The sequence below is a fragment of the Gavia stellata genome, chromosome 17 (genome assembly GCF_030936135.1).
Source record: "Gavia stellata isolate bGavSte3 chromosome 17, bGavSte3.hap2, whole genome shotgun sequence".
In the NCBI taxonomy this organism is placed as follows: Eukaryota; Metazoa; Chordata; class Aves; order Gaviiformes; family Gaviidae; genus Gavia; species Gavia stellata.
The window spans coordinates 1,267,006-1,291,858 of record NC_082610.1 but is presented as its reverse complement, the minus strand read 5'-3'; the positions used below and the strand labels follow the sequence as shown (position 1 = coordinate 1,291,858).

Here is a 24,853-nt window from a genome sequence, read left to right as displayed (position 1 = left end):
GCCTATCTTCCCCTCCCATCTACAATGTAAAAGCAACTGTTTCTCCTGCCATAGGTTTGGTTCCTCTCCCATGCAAGCACGGGAGTCAGACTCAGCTGTGTAAGTCCCTGAAAGCAGTTTTTGTGTCTCTTGATAACAAACAGTCATTTCTGATATACCATCCTGGGAAACTCTGTTAATAAAAGCACAATTTAAAAGCCCTGAAGCCCTATCAACTGTCCATTTAAAAGATGATTTGTAACCTGCTAATTAACCATTGCGCTCCACTGGTCCTGGGCTGCTGGCTGGAAGCTCTAATGTATTAATGATCCTGAAACACTGCCAGAGAATGGAGTGGCTTTTTAGGAAAACATTAGGCATCATCCCCAGCCCTGCTTGCAGGGAGAGCCCTGATGCAGATTTAGGGGCAGCCAGGCAGAGGTGGGAAGAAAGGTCCCAGATGTGGCACCTCCAAGCCAGCAGCAGCACTGGAGGCCGTGAAGTTACATCAGTAGATGCACACTGAGATTGGTGTGCTCAGGCTAATTCATTCTGCAAGGAGACAGGATAGTTTGGTCCCCCCAGCCCTCTGTGCTAACAGAGGGTAAAAGAGTCTTTCACTGGGCAAGAAAAACAGGCTTCAAGATGGCAGGGTAATATAAGGCACTGGGGCTGTTTTGGAAAAGAATACCATGAGAACAGCTTTTTTTTTTCTTCATTTTCTCTTTGGCAGCTTCTGCCACAGCTGTGCGCTGCCAGCTGCAATGTGGTCTGGGACTGACGGCATGGTGCTAGCTAGAAGCATGAAGGGCAGCAAGAATGGGAATCCTTTTTTTTTTTTTTTAATTGAATTTCATCATGAATAAAAATAGAGAAAAGTGTGGGATAACAAGGATGCCCATCAAATGTTTTAATACGATAAATTTGGCAAGTGCAGAGAAGAGGAAGGATATTTGACGGTGGCCAGGCTATGGGATGTTACTGAAGGGGGAGTGACGGATGTGATCCTCTCTCCTAGGCACCACAGGCTTCTGTGGAAGGGAGGACACAAATAGTCCAGAATGAGCAGGGAACCAGCCGGGGCATGAGGGAAAAAACCCCAAAGGATGGACCATGCTGGGGTAATAAGGGAGGCTGAAAGCTAGTCCTCGAACTGGGGGTCTCAGCTCAGGTCCTAACACACAGCTACTCAGATGACAACACTGATACCCCATCAGGTTCTCCCAGTAGCTGATCAATTTGGGGATGAAAATGAAGTTTCTCCTTTGGATTAACAACTAATTAAAGGATAGAAAAATAAAGTGGCAAGAAAATGACAGTTTCCATGGTAGAAGATTAGCAAGGGTGTGCCACTGGAACATGCGCTGCTCAACATGCTCATAAATGGTCTGGAAAAGGAGCTGAACAGAGAGATGACAGTTCGCTGATGATACTAAATCATCCAGGGAAAAGAATGTAATTTGCCAGGAATGAGCTGCAAAAGATCTCTTGACATTGAGTGCCTGCATCATAAAATTACAGATAAAATTCAATATCAATAGTACAAAATAACTCACATGGAGAAAAATGCCCCTTCTTATATATACACACACAGTAATGAAGCCTGAACTATGATTAACACTCAGGAATGAAATTTTGGTGTTATTGTGACTAGTTCTCTGGAAATGTTAGCGCAATTATTTAGAAAAAAAGCAAAGAAAAGGGGAAGTTGTTAGGAGAAGAATAGAGAACAAGCCAGAAACATTGTTATGTCACTGAGTACATCCACAAGAGCCCGCAGCTTGAATACCATGTACAGTTCTGGTCTCCTTGTATTAAAAGAATATAGTAAAAATAACAAAGGCACAAATGAGGGCAATGAGAGTGATCAAAAATATAAACTACTTCCTCACCAGACACGTCTAAATAGGGTCAGTCTCTTAAGTCTGCAGAAGAAATGGCTGAAGGGAGATGTGAAACAGGCCAATAAAATCGTTTGTACTTTGGGAAAGTGAGGGGGTGAGCTATGCACTGCTTCCCATGACACAGAAACATCAAATGGAGTTACCAGGTAACAAGTTTGAAGAAAAAGAAGGGATGCATGTTTCAACACTGCACATCACTCAACATTGCAGCTCTTGGCTGGAGACGTCATGGGGGATAAAGTTTAGATGGACTCAAAAAAAAAGATAAAAAAAATTAGAATTCAGGCAAGAAAAAGCCTGTCAAGGAGAAAGATGCTGTTCTCGGCAGAGGAGGCCCCTAACTTGGGGGCTGGTGAGTATAGGAGGGGAGGGATGACTGCAGGCTTCCCTGGTCTTCTGCTCTTTCCTTGACGCTGTGCTGCTGGCTGCTGCTGCAAACACCTAGTGCAGACACTGCTGCACTAACACTCCTGCTAGTGCCCAGCCCACGCTGGGCAGGTCCCAGCTCTGCTGCAGTGCTGGGGTGGCTTTGGGTTGCAGAGCCCACCAGGGCAGGTTTCCCTGCTTACCAGCCGGTTCCCTGTTTACCAGCTTTCCTGAAGTGATGCAGCGCTGAGCCACTCAGCATTGCTCACGTGCTTGTCGGCACCACAGCTAGAATGGCAGAGGCATGCTATAACCCTGTTTACGTGGGGGGAACTGAAGCCCAGGGCTGGCAGGGTTTGTGGATGCTGTGATTCCAACAGTGCTGGTGGGATTCAGCCTCCATTTCCAAAATGAATTGCTGTATTCAATATCCCTGTGACACACACTGAGTTCTGCAGGCTAAAATTACTTAATACAGCATTTTATACATTTTGGCATTACTAACTCCGATCTGCTTTCTGCACTGCCGTCTTCCAGTGCCTCTTGGAAAAGCACATTGCTCTGAGGCACAGCATGTGAGACAGCCTTGCCTGGTTTCAATTTTTCAAGCACCATCATCACCAGTAAAAGGAAGCACTTGTTTAAAACACTAATCCTTAACATAGCTTAGGAACAGCTCAAGTGACAGGGTGGGCCAGACCAAATCTCCCTTGACTCAACCAGCCCACGTGATCCATCACTTCAGGCCACATCTGCTTCTGTCACTGATCCTGGGAAAAGGCTGACCAAGTGTGGATGGAAGAAAGTAGCTTGCAGAGGTGACTGTGAAATCCAACCATTTAACTCTCTTACAGCCACATCCTTTTGTCATGTTGTAAGGTGCCTGCGTGCTGAGAGATGGTTTTTGTCCTGGCTGTTGTAGCTGTTGTCTGAAGTTACACAATTAAAATGTCAATATGAAGATATCTTCATTAACTAGGGATGAAACAGGGCCTGGTCAGCCTAGGGAATTCACCAGGAACAAGGAAATCTCCTGAGCTCAGCTGGACTCTGAAAAATATCCAGCTGGCAACAGGTATCAGAAACTAGAGTTTCAAACAGTTTTATGTCTTTTTCTAAATTATAAGAGGAATCCAAAGAACAACAACAAATACTCCCATGAAAGCCCATTTTAAAAATAAGCTCATTAACACGCTCTTCCGGCCTCTCCATTTCCCAGCCGTGGGAGGTGTGCTCCATGGGAAGCCCTGTGCTTGCTCCCTGCCTCCTGTGCAGGCTGGGAGAGCACGTGGTCCCTGAAAGCACTCTGCCTTCCAGGCAGCCGTAAGCTCCTGTTTTGCTCTCTGTGAGCTTCCAAGAGGCTGGGGGAGGTATGCTTCAAAGCTTAGTAACAGAAAGCAGGGGACAATTTTTCTGTGCCAGCAAGAAGCATGATGCTATTGCTAAATGGGTCTTGCCAGCAACGTTAGTCCAAGGCTGGTGTTGAGCCAGGCTATCTCTCCAGCCAGAAGACCAGGTGATCAAGCAAAACTATCTTTTCAGTCTTAAGTAATGCTGAGGGCATATACTGCTCCTCAGCAGTGTTGTCTGATAGCTAGAGTTATATGAAGCCTCTGTGGCTTTCCTGTACTCCTGACAGAGTTCCTTCTCTTGTTCAGCCAAGGCGTGAAGGCACCAAATGGCTCTGTACAAACCTTCTCCCTGTGGCCATCAGGACCAGCAGTCTCTCATCCAGCACCTAGCAGGCCTCCCTCACAGCCCGCTGTTGCTAGAAGAGTGCCTGAGCTTCAGTCCTACCCTCTGCCAACTGAGCGACTGGGTTTGGATTAAGGGGAAAAAAAAGGGAAGACTTTAAATGAACTTTGGTATCTAAGGAGGAGCAGCATAGAGTTGCTGCATTCCTGGGGATTATCAGGATTACCTTCTCACCCAAACTGTGTGAAGAAGACCACTGTGGCTGTGTACAACTGAAGAAAGGAGGGCTGACAGAGCTGCGTGTGCTCCTTGCACTGCTATATGGAGGTAATTGCGTTCACTGGGAATAAATTTAAATGAATGAGCTTAAACGAATGGTAGCACTGTGGGAGCTGACAGTAGCAGGCGCAAGACCCAAGACACCAACCTCTGCTGAATGACCAAAATCAAATCTGCCAGGCATTAGGGCCATCACACCCTCTTTGCCAGCTACAACTCAAAACATCAGATCTTCAGTGGTTCATGTAAAAAGGTGTAGGCAGATACGGCTTTAAGCTAGCGCAGCTGTAGGCCTGCTCTCGTACACACTCTGAATCTAACTGCTTTGGGGTCAATATGAGCAAGGTATCGCCAAAACCACATATGTGGACCCTCAGCCTCAGTTTTCATGTTCCAGTATAAAAGCATATGAGATATTACCTTTTCCAGGGCTGTCCATACACTTTTAAAAGAGGGCTCATGACCTGAAGCCAAAATCTAGGCACTCCTCCTGCTGCTCCCTCCTAGCACAGTCCCAGCCTTGATGACCTCAGAGATAAGTATTTAAACAAGCCCAGCAAGAGCAGAAGCGGAGAGACTTGCCCTGCACATCACAGAAATACACTGACAGCCTCAAGGACAGCTACAGCACAGGCATGGTCAGGTCACTCTCATCCCACCATCATGTCTAGGTGTGTCTGTGATGCCTAGACTGAAACGAGAGACAGCTGCCACGTGAACCTCTGGCGAATGGGCAGTTACTAGTGGCTCAATCAGGCAGCCTGTATGAGGTTTATGGCCTTCAAAAAACTTCTTGGTAGCCATGAGAAAGGAGCATATGGGCTTTCAGAGCCTAGGTAAACTCGGGAGGAGCAGAAGCTGAAGATTAACGTGGGCAGTTAGCAGATGGTTGGCTGCTGTCCCGGAGAGGGTGCTGCATAGGTCTCCCAGCGTTCCTGGGTGTGTTTGGCAGCTACAGTAAGCGTTGTTTTCCTTCATAGTCTTTGCTGACCCTGTTTGCTGCAGGCATTCTTACTTATCTGTGCAAACTCTCAAATAGGAAAATATCACATGCCTCCGTGTGTGTAAAGAGGAAGGTATTTGCAAAGAAGTATTTGAAATATGTTTCAAAGATTAACAAAGTTCAGCCAGCTCACCCAGTAGGTTATGGCTAGGCACAGCAGGACTTGGGTTTAGAAGCAGATATTGCCCAGCCTTGTTGACTTTTAATTCATGCAGTGAGTCAAGAGGACAGCGCTCCTGACTCAATCTGCTATATGGCCCCAAAAAGAAGTTGGTAAGAGACAAGAGGTGAGATTCATGCCTCATATCTGGCAGTGCTTTCATCAATCCTCCCAAAACAGCACCTGGTATTTCTTACAGACCCAGTTTGTTTAAGAGCCTGCTAGCTCTAGGTAGGATCTCAGTGAAGGGAAAGGATTGTAGCCTTTCCTCTCTCACAGTGATGGAAGCCAGAGAGTTTTATGGTAATAAGCTTCATGCTATTAATACATAGTCTCTCCCAATGTCCTGTTGCTGGGCTAGCTCCTAATCTGCTTTCATGGCCCTTCTCATGCCAGCAGAACGAGTGGATGCCACTGATATGTTACAGCCCAGTCATTCGCAATGTACTTACTTTTTCCTTGTTATCCATGGTGATGGCGATCTGCATCCTCCTCCCCCGGCGGAAAGCCACCAAATGGTCTGTCTCTTCTTCACTCAGGTCTGGCACTCTGCCTGGGCCAGGGAAGCACTCGGTGCGTTTCTCACTGACGATCCGCTTGCCCTGGAAAGGACGGGATGAGTTAATGACACCTCCATTAGCCCTGTGTAGTGCCCTTCCTAGGAGAGTGGCCATCCCCAAATTGCAAAGGATTTTGGTCTGGCAGAAACATGAGCCAGATAGTCAGTCGTCTTGGTTTATAAAGCTGCCACCCTAGATACTTTAAGGGATATGTAATATTACACAGGCACGGTTTAACTGAGCACAACTTAGGTAGGGTGGGATTTACCCTGTTCCGATGCTTTGCAGCATGAACACTGATTGCTGTTTTTATTTTAGACAGGTGAGCCATCTTGCATTTGTGTCTTTGAAACAAATGTGAAGTTGTCCTCTCACCAAACAACATGTCCCAATAAAATGTGAGGCTACATTGGAGCAGAAGCCTAGAGGGTGAAAGAGAAGGGAAACAGTGGTGTTCTCTCCAACCTTGACCACAAAGCAGTTTCTACCCTGAAGTGTATTAACACTTGATAATTTATCATCTTCATAGTCATTGTGCGTTCATATTTCTGGAATTATTTATTCAGCAGTGGAATAGTGTAGAAAACTGATATATAAACTCCTTGAAGAAGGGCAGTTTACCCCTTTCAGATATTATTTCCAGCTGTCTGTATCAGTTCATGACTTTACTGCATGGATTTACATCTGGTTCTTATTCTGTTAATTATCTTTGTTGCTGGCTGAGCTCCTGCCAGCGCCCTCAGCCATCACTTCCACAAAATGAGCACATCTTTGTATGAAAATACATACTTTTTCTCATTTAAAAGTATCATCTTTCAGTTCCATCATGTGCCTTTTTATTTTTGCCTTACAGGGAAATGAAAGACTTAATAAGTCATCTCCATCTTTACCTCTGATCTTTTTCTTTTCTCTTCATCTGTATGATTCCTCTGCTTGACTCTACCAGGGATGAACAAACCTCAGCAGCTTCCCTCTCTAAAGGATGGTATATTTTCCTCTGTTTTTCTCCCTGGACTTCCACACATATTGGAGTTTTGATTTCAAAGGAGCTCAAAACCTCCAAGTAAACTTCAGTGAAACTTGTTGCTCTCTTTGTTGCTACAAACTTGGTTTCAAAAACAAAGAGCACACACTGACCTCAGATTTGTATGGAAGTCTTGCAAGCATCAGTGAATTTGCCATGACATGTGATATCAAGATGTCTTGCATTAGCCTCATCTTCACTTGGCTCTGCCAGAAGTGCAGATGTTAGCATGGAGGGAGCCTTGCTGCAGACAGCCTCCGTCAGCAAGACTTTTTTTATCACTTGTCCAGTCACTGAGCTTCCTAACACATGATAAATGTTTCAGGAGGTACTGGAGTATTTCCAGCACCAGACCTTCAGTCTCTTGTTTATTCTTCTTTCACATCTGTGTAATTTTGCTGTCTCAGCAGAGATAGTTCTTGTGTTAGTCTGATGCACATGAGAAGAGGAGTGGGTCCCTGCACTGCCATTGGTTCTGGCTGACAGAGCTGTGTGGACATGGTGGGAACCCTTCTATACATTCCCTTGAGTATGTACAGCTCTGGTTTTAGGTTTCAGCTGTAGCTCCTAACAAGTTTTGCTGCCCTTAGTAGGACCCTTGCTATTTCTGCTTTTCTTGAAATAAGTGAAGCCACATGTTGCGTTCAAAGCAAAGATCTGCTGCCAATCTGTTCAATGCCATTCTAGTACTTTCCGTGATGTTCTCTATGTTTGTGTCAATGCAGCCGCCTACTTTGCTGCCGAGGACCAACATCTGTGAGCCATCCCTAGAGATGTCAAGACCTTTTTCCTGAGAGAGTAAAATCTGATAGTCAAGAGAACAGGCAATCACCTAAACACGGAGTACAACTGTCTTGGCATCTACCATAGCCAGACATTTAGGGGTACTTTTATTTGCAGCCAGGATATACGTCCTGGAAAAGTCCCCATACCTATAAACTCTGTGAGCTGTTTTAAAGGCTTTAGTCTATGTATCTGTCTTAAGAATAAGATTTTATCAGAGACCGGGCAGAGCCAGAAAGTGCAAACCAGAATCTAAACTGCTCCGAAATCCTACTTTACTCCCCTTCCGTGAATAGGGCATGCTAGCCTGTCCTTAATTACACATCCCACTGCAGTTACAATGTTACAAGTGATTGCATTACTGCAGCTCAGTAAGTGACTGCCTGATTCCTAAAGTCAGAACTGGTTGAAGATGTGGAGGTCCATGGCAGCTTTAGCAGCAGTGACCAGAAGACAGTGGATTTTAGGAGCCTGAGAGCAGTAAGGAAGGCAAGCAGCAGACTAGAGACCATGGGCTTCAGGAGAGCGGATGTTGACTTGTTGAGGGAACTGGTAGGCAGGATCCTGCAGGAAGCTGTCTTGAAGGGGAAAGGAGCCCAGGAAACCTGATGATTGATTTTCATGGACAAGGCACAAGAACGTAACTAAGGACTTCCTGTTGTACAAGAAAATGAGAGGGTGGGGAAAGAGCCTTGGCTGAGCAGGGAGCTCCTGATTGAATTTAAATGCAAAAAGGGAATATGTGGGAGGTAGAAAGGGACAGGCTTTCAAGAAAGATTATGGGAGCAGGACCTGGGCATGCAGGGATGGAGTTAGGAAAGCCAAAGCTCACCTGGAGTTGAAACAAGTGAGAGATGTGAAGGTCAGCAAGAAGGACTTCTGCAGATACATTAGCAGCAAAGAAAGCTGAAGAAAGCTGCTGGCCTGCTGCTGAGTGGAGTGGGCAACTTAGTGACACAGGGCATGGAAAAGACTGGTCACTCTATGCCTTCATTGTCTGGGTCTTTTACTGGCAAGGTCTGCTCTCTACCTCCCAAGTCCTTAACCTAGTGGCAGAGTCAGAGAAATGCTCGACTCCCTCAGCATCCTGGAAGATTCAGTTATGCACCATTTAAATAAAGTAAGAAGGTGGGACTAGGTGGGCTGCATCCAAGAGTGCTGAGGGTGTGGGCTGATATCGCTGTGAGGCTGCTTTCTACTGCTTAACATCTTCAGCGGTCTGGATAATAGGACAGACTACACTTTCATCAAGTTCATGGGTGACACCAAGCTGATACACTGGAGAATGGTACTGTCATTCAGAGGGATCTTGACGAGGTGGAGGAGGGTCAACAAAAACAAATGACAAGTCTGCACCCGGGACAAAAGAACCCCAAAGAATCCCATGCATCACTACAGGCAGGGGCCCAGCTGGCTGGGAGCAGCTCTGCAGAAGTACTTTGGGAGCCTGGTGGGCAACAACTTGATCATGAGTGAACAGTGAGGAGGGCTAGTTGCTCACTTGGTTCCATTAGCACAAGGATAGCGATCAGGTTGAGGGAAGTGATTACTTCCCTCTGTTTGGGCCATATTTGAAGTATTGTGTCCAGTTTCCCTTCACCGCAAGATGAGAGAGGTATAGACAAATTGAAAGTGTCTAGTGGAGGATCACCAAGACGGTTACAGGGCTGGAGCACAGGATGCACACGGTGAGGCTACATTTGTTAGGTCTGGAGAGAGAAGAGGCAAAGAGGGAACCTAACCGCAGCATTCCTCTGTCTGAAAAGGTGTTATGAAGAGAAGAGAGCCCGACTCCTCTTAGAGGTACACAGCAAAAGGGCAAGAGGCAACGGACACAACCTGCCACAAGGCAAAGTACAACTGGAATTAAGGGAAAAAAAGTCACAGTGGTGGTAGTCAAACACTTGGAAACAGGTGCCCAAAGAGCCTGTGAAATCCCCACTGAACTTGATTGGACTCTTTCAGAACTTGACTGGACTCAGCCCTGAGCAACCTGAGATAACTTTGAAGATAACTTTTTATCAGGGGATCAGACCAGGTGACCTCCAGAGGTCCCATCCCACCTCAGCTATTTTATGATTCTATTATTGTGCCCAAGTCTATAGCCTGCTTCAATTATGAAGTAAAACTTCTTCAGGTTTTACATCTGTGTATGTGTGTATATGCACATATGCATGTGTGCAGATGTATGCAAGTAATGAATTTAATATGAGGTATGAATTTAGTAATTTTGCCTGTTTTCTGCAGTTCCGGCTTTTATACAACTAGAACTAGGTAGTACAGACCAGAATTCAGGATCAGTCAGCCATGAAGCTCACAAGCACTTTGGTCTTGGCTTTTAAGTGGCACCTGCTTTTGAATGACTGAAACACATCATGTCCAAAGGTAACATATTTCCATTGCCAGAACGATTAGCCAATACAGACACAGGATGTTTTAAAATGAAAAGAATATTTCAAACCCTGTTTATGCTCTATGATTCATATACTTTATTCCTAAATTTCACTAAAACAGAAGACAAATTAGAATAGTCAGCATAGGATTCCTGCTTGCAGTCAAAGAAACCAATGTGGTTTTTCTTTATGTCAGTGCAAATCTGTATTAATGGACGTAGGTGGAAGAAAAATTAACCTTGTGAACAGACTATCTTGGTCTTGTATTTCAGACCACAGAGCTGGGCTGGATAATTTGAAGCTGCAAATCTCTCCTGCCATCCCCTCTGGGTTCATGGGGAAATGTCTTCAGCCACAAGAGTACCCTCTGGTCTCATTCATGTTGGCAGTTTGCTGAGGTGATCTAGTAGCTCAGAAATATAGTATTAACCTGGTCATTTTAGGAATTTACTGGGTATCGGCACTAACAGGCCATGCCAGTGCTCTTACCCTGTGATAAACACAGGAAAATGCAGTTTTATTTAACTCTTCCATTAAAGACTATATAAATGGACACCTCTTATACGATAGCTCGCAAAGTTATGCTAACTGAATCATGTGTCTTCCAGATATATGAACAAACACTTTTTTTGTGATGAAAAGGTAGTGAAAACCAAAATCTTGTCAGCCGCTCTGAAAACCTGAGCTTTCCTATTTAAACTTTTTCTCACAGCTAGAAAGGATGAAGTGATGAGCATCATTGTGTGTGCTTCACGGTTCCGCTTTATAAGGAAAACTAAACCCTTTCTTATGACTGGAGACATGGAAGAAAAGCGCTTAGCAGTTTTTTGAGGCCCCCTATACATCATGGATCTGCGACTTAACCCCAAAAATGTCAGTGGAGTCACAACAGAGACAAATACAGCCTCCCTGTTTTGGAATTGGTGTATAGAAGACTGCTACTCTCTTGTTTCTCTCCCCACACTAGCCCCTCCTCTTCTAAAAACCTGTTCCTCGCCCATGTCTTTCGGGGAGGCGGGCTGTGTAAAACAATCTGGGCAACTGCACAAAGCAATCTGTAAAGCAGTTTTCTGTGAAAGAATCTCTTTCTTTTCCCCAGCACCTGCCTCCCTGGCAGCAACCCTCCAGCCGAGGAGGCTGCCTGCTGCCACCACGGAGCTCTGCAGCCCAAGGAAGGCACTGCTGTTTCCTCAACGTGCAAACAGACCCCACAAAGGACAGCGTTCTCCCGCTCTAAGAGCAAAGCTCTTGGGAATCCTGGGAATGACTCAAGTTAGACCCTCGTGTACAGGGTCCAGTTCTGCATGACTGTAATATATTTGGGGAAGAGCTGAGATCTGCTGACATCCTCTGAAGGCAGGTGGACACATTACGCCTTGCAGAATAGCCTCCTAACTGCTTGCTGTCCTGCCTCCCTGCTCTGTTTGTAGCATGATTCAGAGGCTGAAAATCTGGTCCGGCTTTGCTTTGGAACCACTGAATCGCTCGAGCCTGGTAGATACTTTGGTGCTGAAGCTGTACATCGCTTTGGTTATTATTCCCAGGAAATATTTTTGCTCCAGGGATAATCCTGAGTTTCAAGGCAACACATCTTCCCTCCTTTAAGCCCTGAGCAGGCATGCACAGTAATCCTAGGTTGTACTGCTGAGGTTAGTTAATGAACTGGAGAGCTGGGCTTGCTCTGCCCTAAACAGAGCACCGATACAAGGTGTTTAGCATTCTAGTTAATTTTTTTTTATTGAGAAAGTAAGCCCAGTGATAGCTTAGCAAGGCAATAGCAAGCTATTAATCCATAACTTGTACATCAAACATTAATTCTGGCTTAAGTCAACAGCTGTTCCCTGGAGCTCTTCAGTGTTTAGGTGGTGACAGCCTGTCCTTTAGACAAATAACATGGTCACAAATAACTCTTGCCAGGGAGGCCCAGCACTGGGTGGGTACATTTGGAAGATGGCTTCATCGCTTACTATCGGAGAAAGCCCTTCCTGAGGAGGGACATGGGCCCTGAGTGCAAGCGACAGCAGAGCCACTACCTGAAAACCTGAAACCCAATGCAGAGGACCTTGTACCCAAATACCGTGAGGGGGACGGAAGCCTCAAAGTGCGCTACTGGATTTACAGGGAGGCAGCACCTTCCTGGGGCCATTAGATGTTAAAAGTCACTGTGGGAAGGCTGGCGTGTTGGCAAAGCCGTTAAACCCTGCAGTTTATTGAGCAGATGGCAAGGAAGACTCAGAGGCTGATACAGGAAATATCTACTTAGCAGAGCTGTGATAGCTAGACAGACACAGGCTGACAGACCACCAGCTTTTCTATGTAATACCCTCTCTCCCTCCCTCCCGTGCTCCACATATTGCTTCTGGCTAAGATGGGTTGCCTGAAGGCACGTTCTGCTTAATGTGCCGACACGTGTCTTTTGTTTATTATTTTAAGAATATCAGTGAGTTCCTAGATTGCTTGTCTCACGCTGGGAAATCGTGGTCCTTGGTGCGCTAGATCCCAAAGCGAGGGATGTCAAATGAGGAAAGTGCCCATGCAGAGCCAATGGGAACAGAGAGAGGAGCCTGAACAGCCCGCAGTACCTGGCAGAGCCACCTCTTCCCCTCCACAGGGCTTGTCCCGGCTCACTCACTGCCTGCAGGAGATTCGAGACTCTGGCACTAGCTATTCAGCTGCAGTCAAACAAAACTACACTGCTTCCCTTGTAGCAATTCACTGAGAAACCGTAAATTGACAAGTGCCCATCTTATGTCTGAGGCATGCCCCAGATTGCAAAGGCAGTGCTAAAAACACCTGTCTGAGGAGTGTCAGGAAAAAGAACATGGGGAATGAGGAAAACCCTGGACTTCTGTCCAGTTTATGCAATTTTCCAGCTGCCTTTCCTTTGGGGTTTGTCGCTTTGTGATTTGTGATATTTAGGATTGAATGTAAATGGTTTTCTGCACAGCCCAGCTACTCTGTTGCTTGAACCTTGCAATGGTCATAGGAAGGATGGTGATGGCCCCTTTAGTCATGCCAGTACCACCAAGCAAGTCTCTCCAGGGACACCTGGAGAAGCTTTGTTCACTGGGAAGCTGAAGCAAGTTATCTACCCTCTTTTAATCTCCAGCTGCCCAGAGGATGCCTTAACAGGACAGCAGCAGTACTTCACAGGATATCAAATACAGGTTTGTCCAAAATCCTAATAATTTTTCCCTCTCACCCATTACAGTCCCATGTTCTTCCTGCACATCCATTTTGAGAACTATATTTAAAGTAACTAAAGGAAGTTTGGATTGATGCCACTGGAACGTTCACCAATAAATCAGTTTTCCTCTGTCATCAAGTCAGGCTGATGGGTTGTGCTTTACACCAACACTCAGGAGATCTTGGGGGGGCTGCTAAGGCCTGTGAAAGGCGCTTAATGCAAACAAATTCATATATACCATACAACAGGGAACTTATGGGAAGTTTCCAGAGAGGTCTGCGCTTCCAGCAGAAAAATCTCAGAGGTCTATTAATTGGCCATGCTGAAAAACCCTGGCACAGAGTTTGAGGCAGCAATGTGATTTAGCTGCCAGTGCTTTGTGCTAATACAAATCCCCATCTAAGACTTGAATTCTGAGCTATAGATTATGGAAGCGGCTCCAGGGGACACAGCCTGCCTGCGAGAGCCACTCGCTCTGCAAATGTAATTGCTTCAAATATAAGCCCCCCCATGTGGAGCTACATAGCCATGAGAAACCTCGGAGGAGACTCTCAAATAGCGCATTGGTAAAGTTCAGGCAGTAATGAGGACGGTTAGATTTGTATGTACCCTCTATTCTAAGAAAAAACAGAATTTTTCCCCTTACATCAGGAGGTGGTTTGGCTGTGCTGGAATGAGATTTCATTTGAAGGGGATGTTCACGCCACCGGTAATCTATCTGGAACAAAGGAAATGAGAGGCCTCAGTCCCTTTCTCCTGAAAAATCATTCTGAAAAGTGCATTATTTCCTAAATGATTCAGTTCCTTCAAGGTAACATATAATGACTTTATAATGGCACCGTGATTGTGCCCTATTTCTTCATGGAAAGAAAGGGTAACTAGGTCACGGAGAAATAGAAATGAAAAGGCATTCGAGGCATAAAATCAGAAAAATATTTCCAAGCTGCCTCAGAGGGAGAAATGGCTCTCTGCCTTTTGTTTACAGCCAAGGTTTTCAGCACTCCTACCCCAAAGCACCAGGCTAGCAGGAAGGGTGGGGTTTCGCTTCGTTACCCTGGGGAATGTCTTTGGCTTGGACCTCAGTTCAAAAAAGCTCACTCTCATTTTGTGGGCCAAGCACGTTGCTGTGCCTAAACAGGGACCCAGGGGAGCACCATTTGCTGCCACCGCTTCCTTTTCCCAGCGCTGCCGTGACAGAGACAGGGGCTGACCTCGTCCGCCCCAATGTATCAGCAAGGCACAGGGCCAGCTGAGGCTTTCTGTCTCTTTTACATCAGCATGGTCAGCACAAAGAGGCTGTGCTCACCTGGGTGTTGTGTCTAACATTGTCTCACTAGTATCTTCTTAATCAATAAATAGATAAGATTGCCTCTTGTATTCTTTTGGACCATACTCAACGGCAAGAAATATCACCTGCAGCAATAATCTCTCTCCAGAGACTCACTAACTGGAGAGCTTCCCTGAGTTCCCATACAGGTGCATCTGTGCACGCAGACATGATATTTTTCCAAAGAAGGTAGCACTTCTGATTCTTGTTCCTATTTATCTTGTGGTCAAACTCGCTAACTCCAGTGAGAACAAGATCACTCCCCTGAGATATACTCCAAGTGAAGAAAATAGGCGCGTGAAGCTCATACAGGCACGTACTTCCTTGGACGTGCTGCCAATACTAACTGCCAAAGTTTTATCAAACCCTTCTTGGCAAATAACTCCCGACATGCCGAAGCTGCCATTAGGGTCCTTTGATCATTATATCTAGATGCACAGATTCCATGAGGGATTGGGTAGCACCCAGGAGGGGATGCTTTGGGGTTTAAAAAATGAAGTAGCATTTCCAATTACTTTTGCTGGTTTGCACAATTTTTAATTAAGTCTGCAAATACTGTGTCACATTTTCAGCTTGTCACATTGGCAACTGCAACAGATATCCATGTCCCTCTGTTTTTTATTCTGCGTTTAGGACTTTCTGGAGTACAGCAACAGGGAGAAATTATGCTGGGTTTACCACCAAACATCACTGCCTCCCTGGGCATAGCTGGGGAGTAACGTAGCTAAATCTGTCCAAGCTCCCACTTATTTCCATCCCCTTTCCAGGCACAGCAACACAGTTTAACAAACCCGCCGGTGGCCCAGGAGGGCAATGAGGTGACTGATCTCTCAGAATGGGAACTGGCTACACGTGGCTGGATGAAGCTGCTGGGAGGTTTAGCAAGGCCTGGGGGCCGATTCCTGTGAATCAGACATGGGGAGGAAAGTGTGTGGCAACTCGAGATGAAGGCTGAGGCTGTGCTGAAGCATTGAGAAATGAGAGAAAAGGAGCAGGAAGGGAACTACTCCCTTCGGAGGCGAGATACTGGGGGACATGCTGAGCAGAAAGCTCGGGTGAGAGGCAGAACAGAAGCCCCTTCGTAAGTCAAGAGGCTGCAGTGTAAGAGGAATCCTCTTCCCTGCTCACCTTGGCTTTGTTGTCCATGGTAACAGCCAGCTGCATCCTCTTCCCCATCCTGAACGTGAACATATGATCTGATTCCTCCTCCTCCTCCTCTTCCTCACTGCCAATGCCGAACCCAGGGCTCGTAGGACAGGGGCTCCCCCATTTCTCGCTCACAATCCTTTTGTCCTGGAAAATTAAACACTTCCGTTAGCAAATCCAGGCCAGCGTGATTCCCTTCCCAAAACACACCTGCACACAAGCAGGGAGGCCAGCTACAGAAAAGGCAGGCCTTGCCCCAAGGAAGCTTTCTGTGCCCGTCACGGTGCCGTGACATTCCTAGGGAACAAGGGGCTCGTTGTCTGCTCAGCAGCGAAACCCACAATTACAGCGGGTCTGGAAAATCCTTTACACTTACAAATCTGACATTTCAGACTAAAATGCCAGAGTTATAGGAAACAAATGTCATCCTCATCTCTTTCTGCAGCACTCTGAGTTAGATCGGGAAAGGCTAAGTCCTGATGGAGATGGCCTTGGAAGCCAAGTGGATGGCTCCTGAGGGTGGTGCTCACCATCGAGAGGGCTGGGCTATCTTGTCCATAGTGTTCAGTCTGGGTAATTGCATCTTTCAGGTCCTGTATGAGAGAAAAATGTGTGCAACAGCGCACCTCCAGAGAACAGCAAGGGCCGGGGCGTGGTTGAGAAGTGAGCAACGCACTAGCCTGGATCTCACAACCCAGGAGTGCCAACTGCACGGAAGGAGGGTGGGCTCGCTCAATGAGCTCCGTGCTAGTGCTGGCAGTGGACTTCACCAGGGGGTTAAAGCAGGACTGGCCGGGTGGTTTACCAAGCCCCACACTGCCAGGAGGGGTGGACAGGGCTTGGCAGACACAGATTTGGTTCAGTTAAGAAGGAAGCCTGGGACTTATAGTGTTTGCCCCAGTTGTAGGAAGCCCCAAAGCAACCAACGGCTACTTGCTTTGCTCACAAAGCCTAAGGAGACCATGACTTTGCCCAACCTACAGGCATCCTCAGAGGCATTCCTGATGCCTCCAGTGACACACACACACCTGATACACTCTGCCTACATGTTTGTAGCGATGTTGACACCTGGGACCCATCCAGGTCCAAGCGTGCCTGTTCACACATTCGTCCATTTGCCTGTTAATTCTGCGTGCTTGGGTACAGGTGCCTGGGCATGGCTGGAAATTTATGTGCATCAGCTAAAATCACTCAGAGCACATCCTTTTGCAAGGGCTTAGGAGCTATGTCCTATGCCTGAAAGAGCTTTTCTGTGGAGGCTATTTCCTTCAGAAATGTCACTTCGCTGAGGTAGGACTGGAGTGACAGCTGTCCTGTGGTGAAGGAGAGGCAGCACTTACGTTGTGACCTTTGGTGATGGTAATAGTGAGTCCGTCCTGCTTAGGTCTCCTGGAGGTAACAGCCATTCCTTCCTGCTCAGCTCGCTTTTTGTCCTCTTCTATTTCCTGAAACACATATATATCCTTATTATCAGCCGTGCCCTGGGTCTTTGGGTTTTCAGCACAGCTCTGTCAAACTCGAGACTGCCCACCCAGCCAGCAAATGTTAGAGCCCCTAAGGCCAAGCGCCTTGGGCACAGGCAGGAGAATATCCCAGACAAGCCAAGGGGGGGCCCTTCTGCCAGGAGTACCCTCAGACTGTCCTACTCTGTACTGCCATATGCAGACACTCATGGAAAAGGGTAAGCAAATCCACAGAGGGAGCTCCGGGTTACCACAATGTCACGCAAACCAGCTCATACAAGCCAGGCTGGCTATTCCCTGCAGGCTGCTGGGTAGACTCTCTTGGCCAAGGCAGGATCAAAGAAACACAGGGGGTAGCTGGAGTACTTCCTTCTAATTCAGAGGGTAAGGCTGCAGTAACCAGCAGGCTGCTAAAGCCTTGATTTGCCTTCATCTTCCTTTTTTTTCATGGAATCTCTTTTGGACACTTCTGTGCTCCATGGAAACAATGGGACCAGCCAGGGAAGAGCTTCAACCCACACCACTGCCCTGGTAGGGAAGATAACCTATCAAATGTCTTGAGGATGCAACCTCCTGTGCGTCCAAGGGGAAAAGCATGAGGCACTGGGAAGGACAGATGGGGAAAAAGTCAGGGGAATATGAGGTGAAGGGGTGGGAAAGGTGTGGTGCAGATAGAGGAAGACAGTAGGGCAAGAGGCGATGCTGCAGCAGCAAGGCAAGCATCAGCGAGCCTGCTTTCCAGTGCAATTCAGGAGCCATAGCTAAAGGCAGAGCTCTGCTCACCTGCTCCAAATGCTTTCCAACGTAAAAAAGTTATCTAACAAAGTCACTCCTACACTGCTGACCATTTTCTTTACACTGCGAGTTGAGGACTCCAAAACAGAGCTGGGGAAGATCAGAACCTGCAGACTCACCTGGTATCTTCGTATGAGCGCTTCATTCTTTTTCCGCAAAGCCAAGATTTTCTTATCGAGTTCAACATCTTTCTGCTCTTTCTTCCTTAACACTGCATCATCCACAGCAGCATCCTGAAAACAGAAGGAGCAAAGATCTTCTCAGTCATCACACCAACAGGACGAAACCGGCTCCTTCTGTTTGGACAGGGTGGGAAATGGAAGAGTCTTTCCCCACCCCTTCTCCCTTGGTCCTCCATTCAAAAGAATACTATACCTTGTAAATTGACTTTTTCCTGACAGAATTTACCTTTTCTTTTCTTACAAATTTTTTTCAGCAATGAGGTAGTTAGAGCAAAAAGCTGATGTCCCGCTCTGATGGCTGTCGGTAGGCTCCAGAGTTAACACACTGCTTAGTGGCATGCTGTAGATGACACCTCTCCCTACTGTTGGTTCAGGTGTTCTCAGGCACATCAGTTCCCCTCCATTTACATTCAGAGAATACCTTGGTTACCACAGGGGATAACAAATCGGATTTTTTAAATTCTGGTGACAGCAGCGCCTAGCGAAAATTAATGCTGATGAGTATCAACTCACTGCAGCAAGCTGATCCATATTGTCTAGACTCTGCCTGGTGTTTGCATGAAGAGCAAGGTGGCAAGGCTGAGATCTCCAAGGAACTACAGGTTTATTTTTAAACAGCGTTTTTGCGCTCTCCTTATCAGCATGGCATCTGCATGCTGCAGAGATCTCATATTCCCTCTCCTCTGCTCACACAGAGAGCTGGGTAAGACAAAGTGAGACTGGGGAGGGGAGGAAAGGAACCCCAAATCTCTGAGCAGGCATTGCACACCTGGATATCTGTTTTGCTGGGATTGCAACTCTAACCACCAACAGGCTACCCCAAGCCTGCCGCCTTTCCCGTTTGGCCCTCTGCAGTAAATGTGCTGCAGGAGCACTGCAGCAAATCCAGCTGCCATGCGCAATGCATACTGCCCACAGCGCCAGGCAAGTTTGGAGGAATCAAGAAGCAAATGTAATGAAACCATCACACATCTCACTGCAACTAGATGTTGCTCCTGCAGGTGACACTCAGGGTTGTGTCCCTATGAAGCGGAAACAGCCAGTGCGTGGAAGAAAGGCACATTGACAGTCCCCAAGGGCTGGCGAAGAGGTTCATGTGTGCCAATGTCCTCTGGGGCCAGCATGGCCTCTCTGCGGCTCTGGTGCTGCACATAACCATCCTGGCCCCATCCCTGCCCTGGACCTGTCGAGGTCTCTGGGGCTGGTATCGGACCCTGCTCCAGGGCACCGCAGCCCCCAGCCATGCCTTGGGGACAGGGAGAGGGACCTGCCCAGAGAAAAGCTGTGCCCCACCTTCAACCGCAGCCTCGGAGGCTTTCCCAGCCCCAGCCCAGTGCTAACCTGACGGCCGCTACAAGCCTGCTCCTAAAGCCACCCCAGTTGCATGGATATACTGGGCATAACCGGTGAGGTTTCAGTAGTGGGGAGGAGGCTGCAGGGTGCCCTGTGAGGAAGGAGGCCATGGACTGCCCCCAGCTGGTCGCAGCCGGTTCCAGCCGGCTCCCCCATGGGCCTCCCGCCAAAACTCAACCAATCGGGGGAGTCCGTGGGGCCCCTGAGCCAATCAGGGGAGGCTGTGGCACCCCTGAGCCATCAGAGGAGTGAGGCGCCTCAGCACCCTTCAGGGGAGGCAATGGCGCCTCTGTGGAAACGTATTTAAGAGAGGAGAGACAAGGAAGCCAGAGCAGGAGGAGGTCAAGAAGAAAAAAGGAGAGCACTCCACCTGAGTGGGGACCCTTGAGGGGCTGCTGCTGGCGGGGGAGCCACTAGGCGCGAACCCCCATTGCTGACGCTGCCCTCACCTCGCCGAAGGGACGGGGTGCCCCGTGCTGAGGGGGACGGAGAACAAAAAAACAGGGGGGAGTGGTGCCGGAGGGGAGTCAGGCCTGTTTTTCTTAAGGGTGTGTTTGTTTGGTTTTATTGTTCTTTAAAACCAGAATCAGTCATTAATAGATGGTTAATTGGCAAATAAAATTGATTAAAATTCCCCAAAACAGTGATTTTGCTCGCGATACATGGGCAAGGCATGTTTTTTGCCCATCCCTGTTTGCTGCCTATCAAATTCCTCATAAAAACACGAAGACCCTCAGGACAACTGTCGGTTTCCCCATTTTCACGGCAGCAAATCGCCGCTGCATCCCTGTGAGTGAGTATTTCTGCTGCCCTCCTTTCTTCAGGGCTGACAGCTCCTGGCTGTGCCCATCCCAAGGGCAAAATCCCCAGAAGCATCCTCCACTGCAGGCTCTGTAGCATTCAAGGCTGGGAAGAGCTTCTGCACACGGGCAGGAGGGGCTTTTCCTTCATTAATCATGACCTAGCAGGTGTGACCTCCTGCAGGGAAGGACATGTCAGGGGCCAGCCACGGCAGCTGGGGACACGGGATCTGGGTCTGACGCCTGCCGTGCCCTGGGTGCCTTCGTGCCGGCGGTGAGTCACGCAGCCAGGCTCCCTGGGGTCCAGCCTCGAGCGGTAGCCAACGGGCTTGCAAAGCCCTTCTCCTGCGAGGGGAGGGTTTCTCCTGGAGACCTCAGCTGCCTTTTGCCTGGTTCTAATTAGGTCACCAGAGGAAACACTGGAGCAGCGGAGGTCCGGAGGAGGGGATGGAGGGCTGCTGTCTAACACAGCCCTTCTTAAACTCAGCAAACATGCAGTGAGAAGCCCAAGGCTTGAAGGCAAAGAGTAAAACCACAGATGCTATAGCCCAGGGGAGGGAAAGCCCTTGACTCTGCTCCATGTTCCCAGCTACGTTTGTGAACTCTATCCAGTACCATACAGGGCCTCCAGCCTCCTGAAGATGTACTTGTTTATAGTGTGACAATGCACTGAATGAGGCAGAATTAAGGGGCTGTGTACCTGACCCTTGATTTCTTGTGTGGTTGTAGCATTTTGCCAGGATGGGAACATCCTGCCCATTTGAAAGCACAGGATTTTAGCTGAGCTGCAGGAATTACCTCCTTAACATGGGAAGGTTTTCAGGTACCTGGGAGATGGCCACCAAGTAAGAATGTGGGCACGTTTCATCAGCTGGTGCTTCAGAAAATCATTCTAGGCAGCGTGTGGGAATTAAGCCAGGGGTTAGCATCACTGCTCTTACAGAAGTGTGATGGGCCTCCCGGGAACCAGGGTTGCAAATCATCCTCTGTGTGCATGGCCAACGCTCGCCTTCAAAGGAAGGGATCCAGCTGCTGAATCATTGCACAACCTTGCAGTGTTAGGTCTTCCTTTCACGGGCTTTACATGAAAAAAACCCAAGCTAACCACATTTCAGCTCTGATCAAGCAGATCTGTGCTTCACCTGCAAAGAACAGGGCCACGGATGGGGGGAGAAGTCTGCCTAGGTAATGTTCTTTGGAGAGAAGGGACTAAAGGTTGAAAATGTGATACCATCACAGAGGAGGTGTGCTGGATGTCAGAAACCAGAGAGGGGAAAGGCAGGAGAACCGGTTTGCTAAAGTAGAGCTCAGATCCTGCACAAGCGCATCTTCACTCGTATCCCAACAGAGGGATATTTTATCAGTGCTGACTTCACAGCCCTCGCCAAGGGCCGCTCTGCCGGGACACAGGCACGCATTTGTGTTCAGGTGGAACAACGGGGACATTTAAACTGCCTCCACACATTCTCCTGCTGGACAATAGGATTTTGTCAAGGTCTGCGGGAGAACGAAACAAGCTTTTCCATTGCCATCAATCAACCGGGTACATGACAGGTGAGTATATTGTGTATGTGGGTGGATACACTTTCATGGCCATTTTGCAAGGCTGATTAAAGCTGAATTCAGTGTTTACCTGAACAGAAGCTATTTTGTGAGCGCTAAATTGGCAGGTTCGCTGTTTGCTGAGTGCTGGGGTGTTGGCTGCTTGAGGGTGGGATCAAAGTGGTGCATGCCCTCAAACACACCCCTTTCATCTTCGAATTCCTTTGAAGGAGGACTGACAAAGCTGCCAGCTCAGGAAGAATTTAAAAATTCCTGCAGAGATTGTGTTTGTGCTCTTCTCTTTTCAAAGTCAAAAGATGGAAAAGACCTGTCAGGCCGTTGGCCCTCTCTGCGCGAGACTGCACGTTTGTCAGCATTTTGTCTACGCTGCAACACAGCTAGTGCAGGGGGGAGGGGGGGTCTTCCCATTTCCAGCTGGAAACAAGTCACTGGAAGGAAACTTTTGCTGGTATTCAGCACTCCTCCTCCCTTTTATTAATGAAACCATTAACGTATTTCTCACTGCACGATCTCTTTCAGCAAGTGCTGTGGAGCCACAGATGAGAGGTGGTCCCTTGCCCACACACCCCGGGGTCACAGAGCAGCCCCGCTGCGTGCAGAAGCGCCGAGCGGCGTTTTGAGCCCACGCACCGGCTCGCAGGGACTCACCCATTGTACGGTTAAGCCAAGTCAGCATTTGCTCGTCAGCCGCCGCTCCGAGCCAGCCGATAACAGGGGGACGTGCCCTCTCCTCCGCTTCTGGAACGAATCCGCCACCCCAGCCCATGCTGAAGCTGATGCTCAGGATGAAAAGTGGCGACACCGTGCCCGCCCCAGAGTAAAGCTCTTCCGGGGAGCCAAGGTGCCCGTATGTCACAGCGACGGGAGAGTTATAAATGGCTTTGGCAGAACAAACGTGCGATGGCTTTGAATCAGAAAGCAGCTGAGCCCAATGCCTCCTAGATCGCAAGGCAGAGTGACGAAGCCACAGAACGAGAAGCCTCTTTCTATTGCAAATAAAAATGTCACAAAAGGAGAAATGGAAAGCGAGCGGCTTCGTGCTTCAATTAAATGACGACACCTCGTTCTGTCATACCCCCCACTCCTAAGTGGCACACACACTTGCTACGCAGCTCATCGGGGGCTGGAGGGACGCCTCGCTCCAGACTGTCTCTGCATGCAGTGTATTCCCACATACTTCTACGATCACCTGCTTCTACAGCAAGAGACCTCGGAGTCAGGAAGGTTGGAAAAGCGAGAAAGACAGAAGGGGGGGGGGGAAGGGGAGAGAGGAGCAGGGCCCTTAGCTAGCACTCTCCTGCGTAAGCAAATGCATCCGCTCTTTTTAAGAAATAACCTCCGGCTTGACAGCTGCAGCTGAAACCCTTGCCGGGATAGGCAACATCCAGCACTGCCTGGGTTTCTGTTTGTCATCTACCCCGGTCTCCCACCCTCCTGGGAGGCACGTTGTCCTGAGTCAGCCACTGCAACCTGCCCCGGCGATGGACATGCAAACCCCAGCACCCAAAATCCACCCCCTCGGCACACTCCCCCCCCCCGCCCCGATGCGGCACGGCTTGTTGGCTCCCTGTGCCTGCTGGCAGCCAGGCAAGGAAAAAAAAAAACACAAAGCGACAACCATGGAAAGGCCACCCCGAAGGAAGTGAGTGCAAATCATTTTGTGGCCTTTTTGGGTGAGGGACCCCACCGCCCCGTGCCCCTCCCAGGCCCCACAAAGGCAGCACTCACAGCTCGGTGCATGTTGGACATCGGCAGCGAAGCCCGGCAGATTCCAGAGCAGAGCTAAAAGAGGAGAGCCATCAGACGGCCTTTCTCAGCACTGGTTGCACAGCATACAAGATCATGTTTTGATTACAAAAGCCTCGTCTGGGCTCCCAGCCAAGAGCACTGGCTGCCTAATATACCAAGCACAGACAGGGTTTTGAGTGCCTGTGTCCTCCTCTCCAATCTCACTCTCTTTTTAAAAGAAACACTCCCCCTTTTCCCCCCTCCTGACTCCTTTTAACTTCCTGATGCCACAAGCCCTTGTTCAAAGTGGGGAAAGCCAGGCAAACAATGAAAAATGGATCAGACAAACAGCTTGACTTCACTTCGTGGCCATTCATGGGGTCGTGTTATTTGTTATGCATGGCTAGTTGCACGCCTGGCGGGGGATTGGGAAAATATCTGGGGTCCTGAATGTCTCGTGAATGTGAGTATGTGCATGAGCCTTCATGGGAAAACAAGCGCCAGATTTGCCTTTTTCTGTTTAATTTCAGTATTCTCTGGGAATTATTTCCCCGCTTTTAAAACATGCCTTTCTTTCAGGGAGGGAGGGAACAGACCTACCAGCCGGCACCACGACAAGCAGAAAGCCCATAGTCAAAGGAGAGGGCCCCCCAGTAAGTCCTCATCTGAAAGCTGCCAAAATGACCCCCAGAATAGTCACAAACAGCGGGGCTTTGAGAAAACAGGCAGCGTTCGTCTGCTGCCGTCTCAGGTTGCCACAGTCAAACGCTATGTCCTCCCTCAACACAGATGGCTGCCCTTTCCCTCAACCTCCGAGGGACCCAGATCAGGCAAGAGGTGAACAGGCGATGGAAGCACACAGGGGAGTATTTTGTTGCCCAAGGACTGATGCACACCCCAACCTTAATGAGGGCCCTGCTACCTTCGTACATTGCAGCATTAAAAAGGAGCAGGTCTGCTGCTGGTACCTATCCCCTCTAAGACCCTTGAGCAGGTCAACCGTTCACAAAACCCAAGAAGTTCAACCCGAAATCCAGCGTGGTTCAAGGGAAGCCTTCAAAAGGCTTTGAAGAACTCTGAATTTGGCCCCTCCTCTGCATTTAACTCTAACTATGGGAGATCAGGGCTAAGGCACTAAAGGAGCTGGAAGCATGGCTTAGTAA

The 24,853-nt window shown here is 48.3% G+C and overlaps 1 protein-coding gene across 1 annotated transcript in view; it reads right to left on the bottom strand.

Annotated features, from left to right (window-relative positions):
- Window positions 1–23,738, bottom strand: part of CCDC9B (coiled-coil domain containing 9B) — a 41,030-nt gene extending 17,292 nt beyond the window's left edge. Inside the window, exons 1-6 of the mRNA XM_059825885.1 lie at window positions 23,691–23,738; window positions 18,184–18,297; window positions 17,147–17,251; window positions 16,337–16,399; window positions 15,789–15,953; window positions 5,839–5,988 (exon numbers count right to left, since the gene is read on the bottom strand). Coding sequence (XP_059681868.1) covers window positions 5,839–5,988; window positions 15,789–15,953; window positions 16,337–16,399; window positions 17,147–17,251; window positions 18,184–18,297; window positions 23,691–23,711 — 618 coding nt within the window. The 5' untranslated portion in view covers window positions 23,712–23,738. The remainder of the gene's footprint in view (window positions 1–5,838; window positions 5,989–15,788; window positions 15,954–16,336; window positions 16,400–17,146; window positions 17,252–18,183; window positions 18,298–23,690) is intronic.
- Window positions 23,739–24,853: the final 1,115 nt, after the last annotated feature.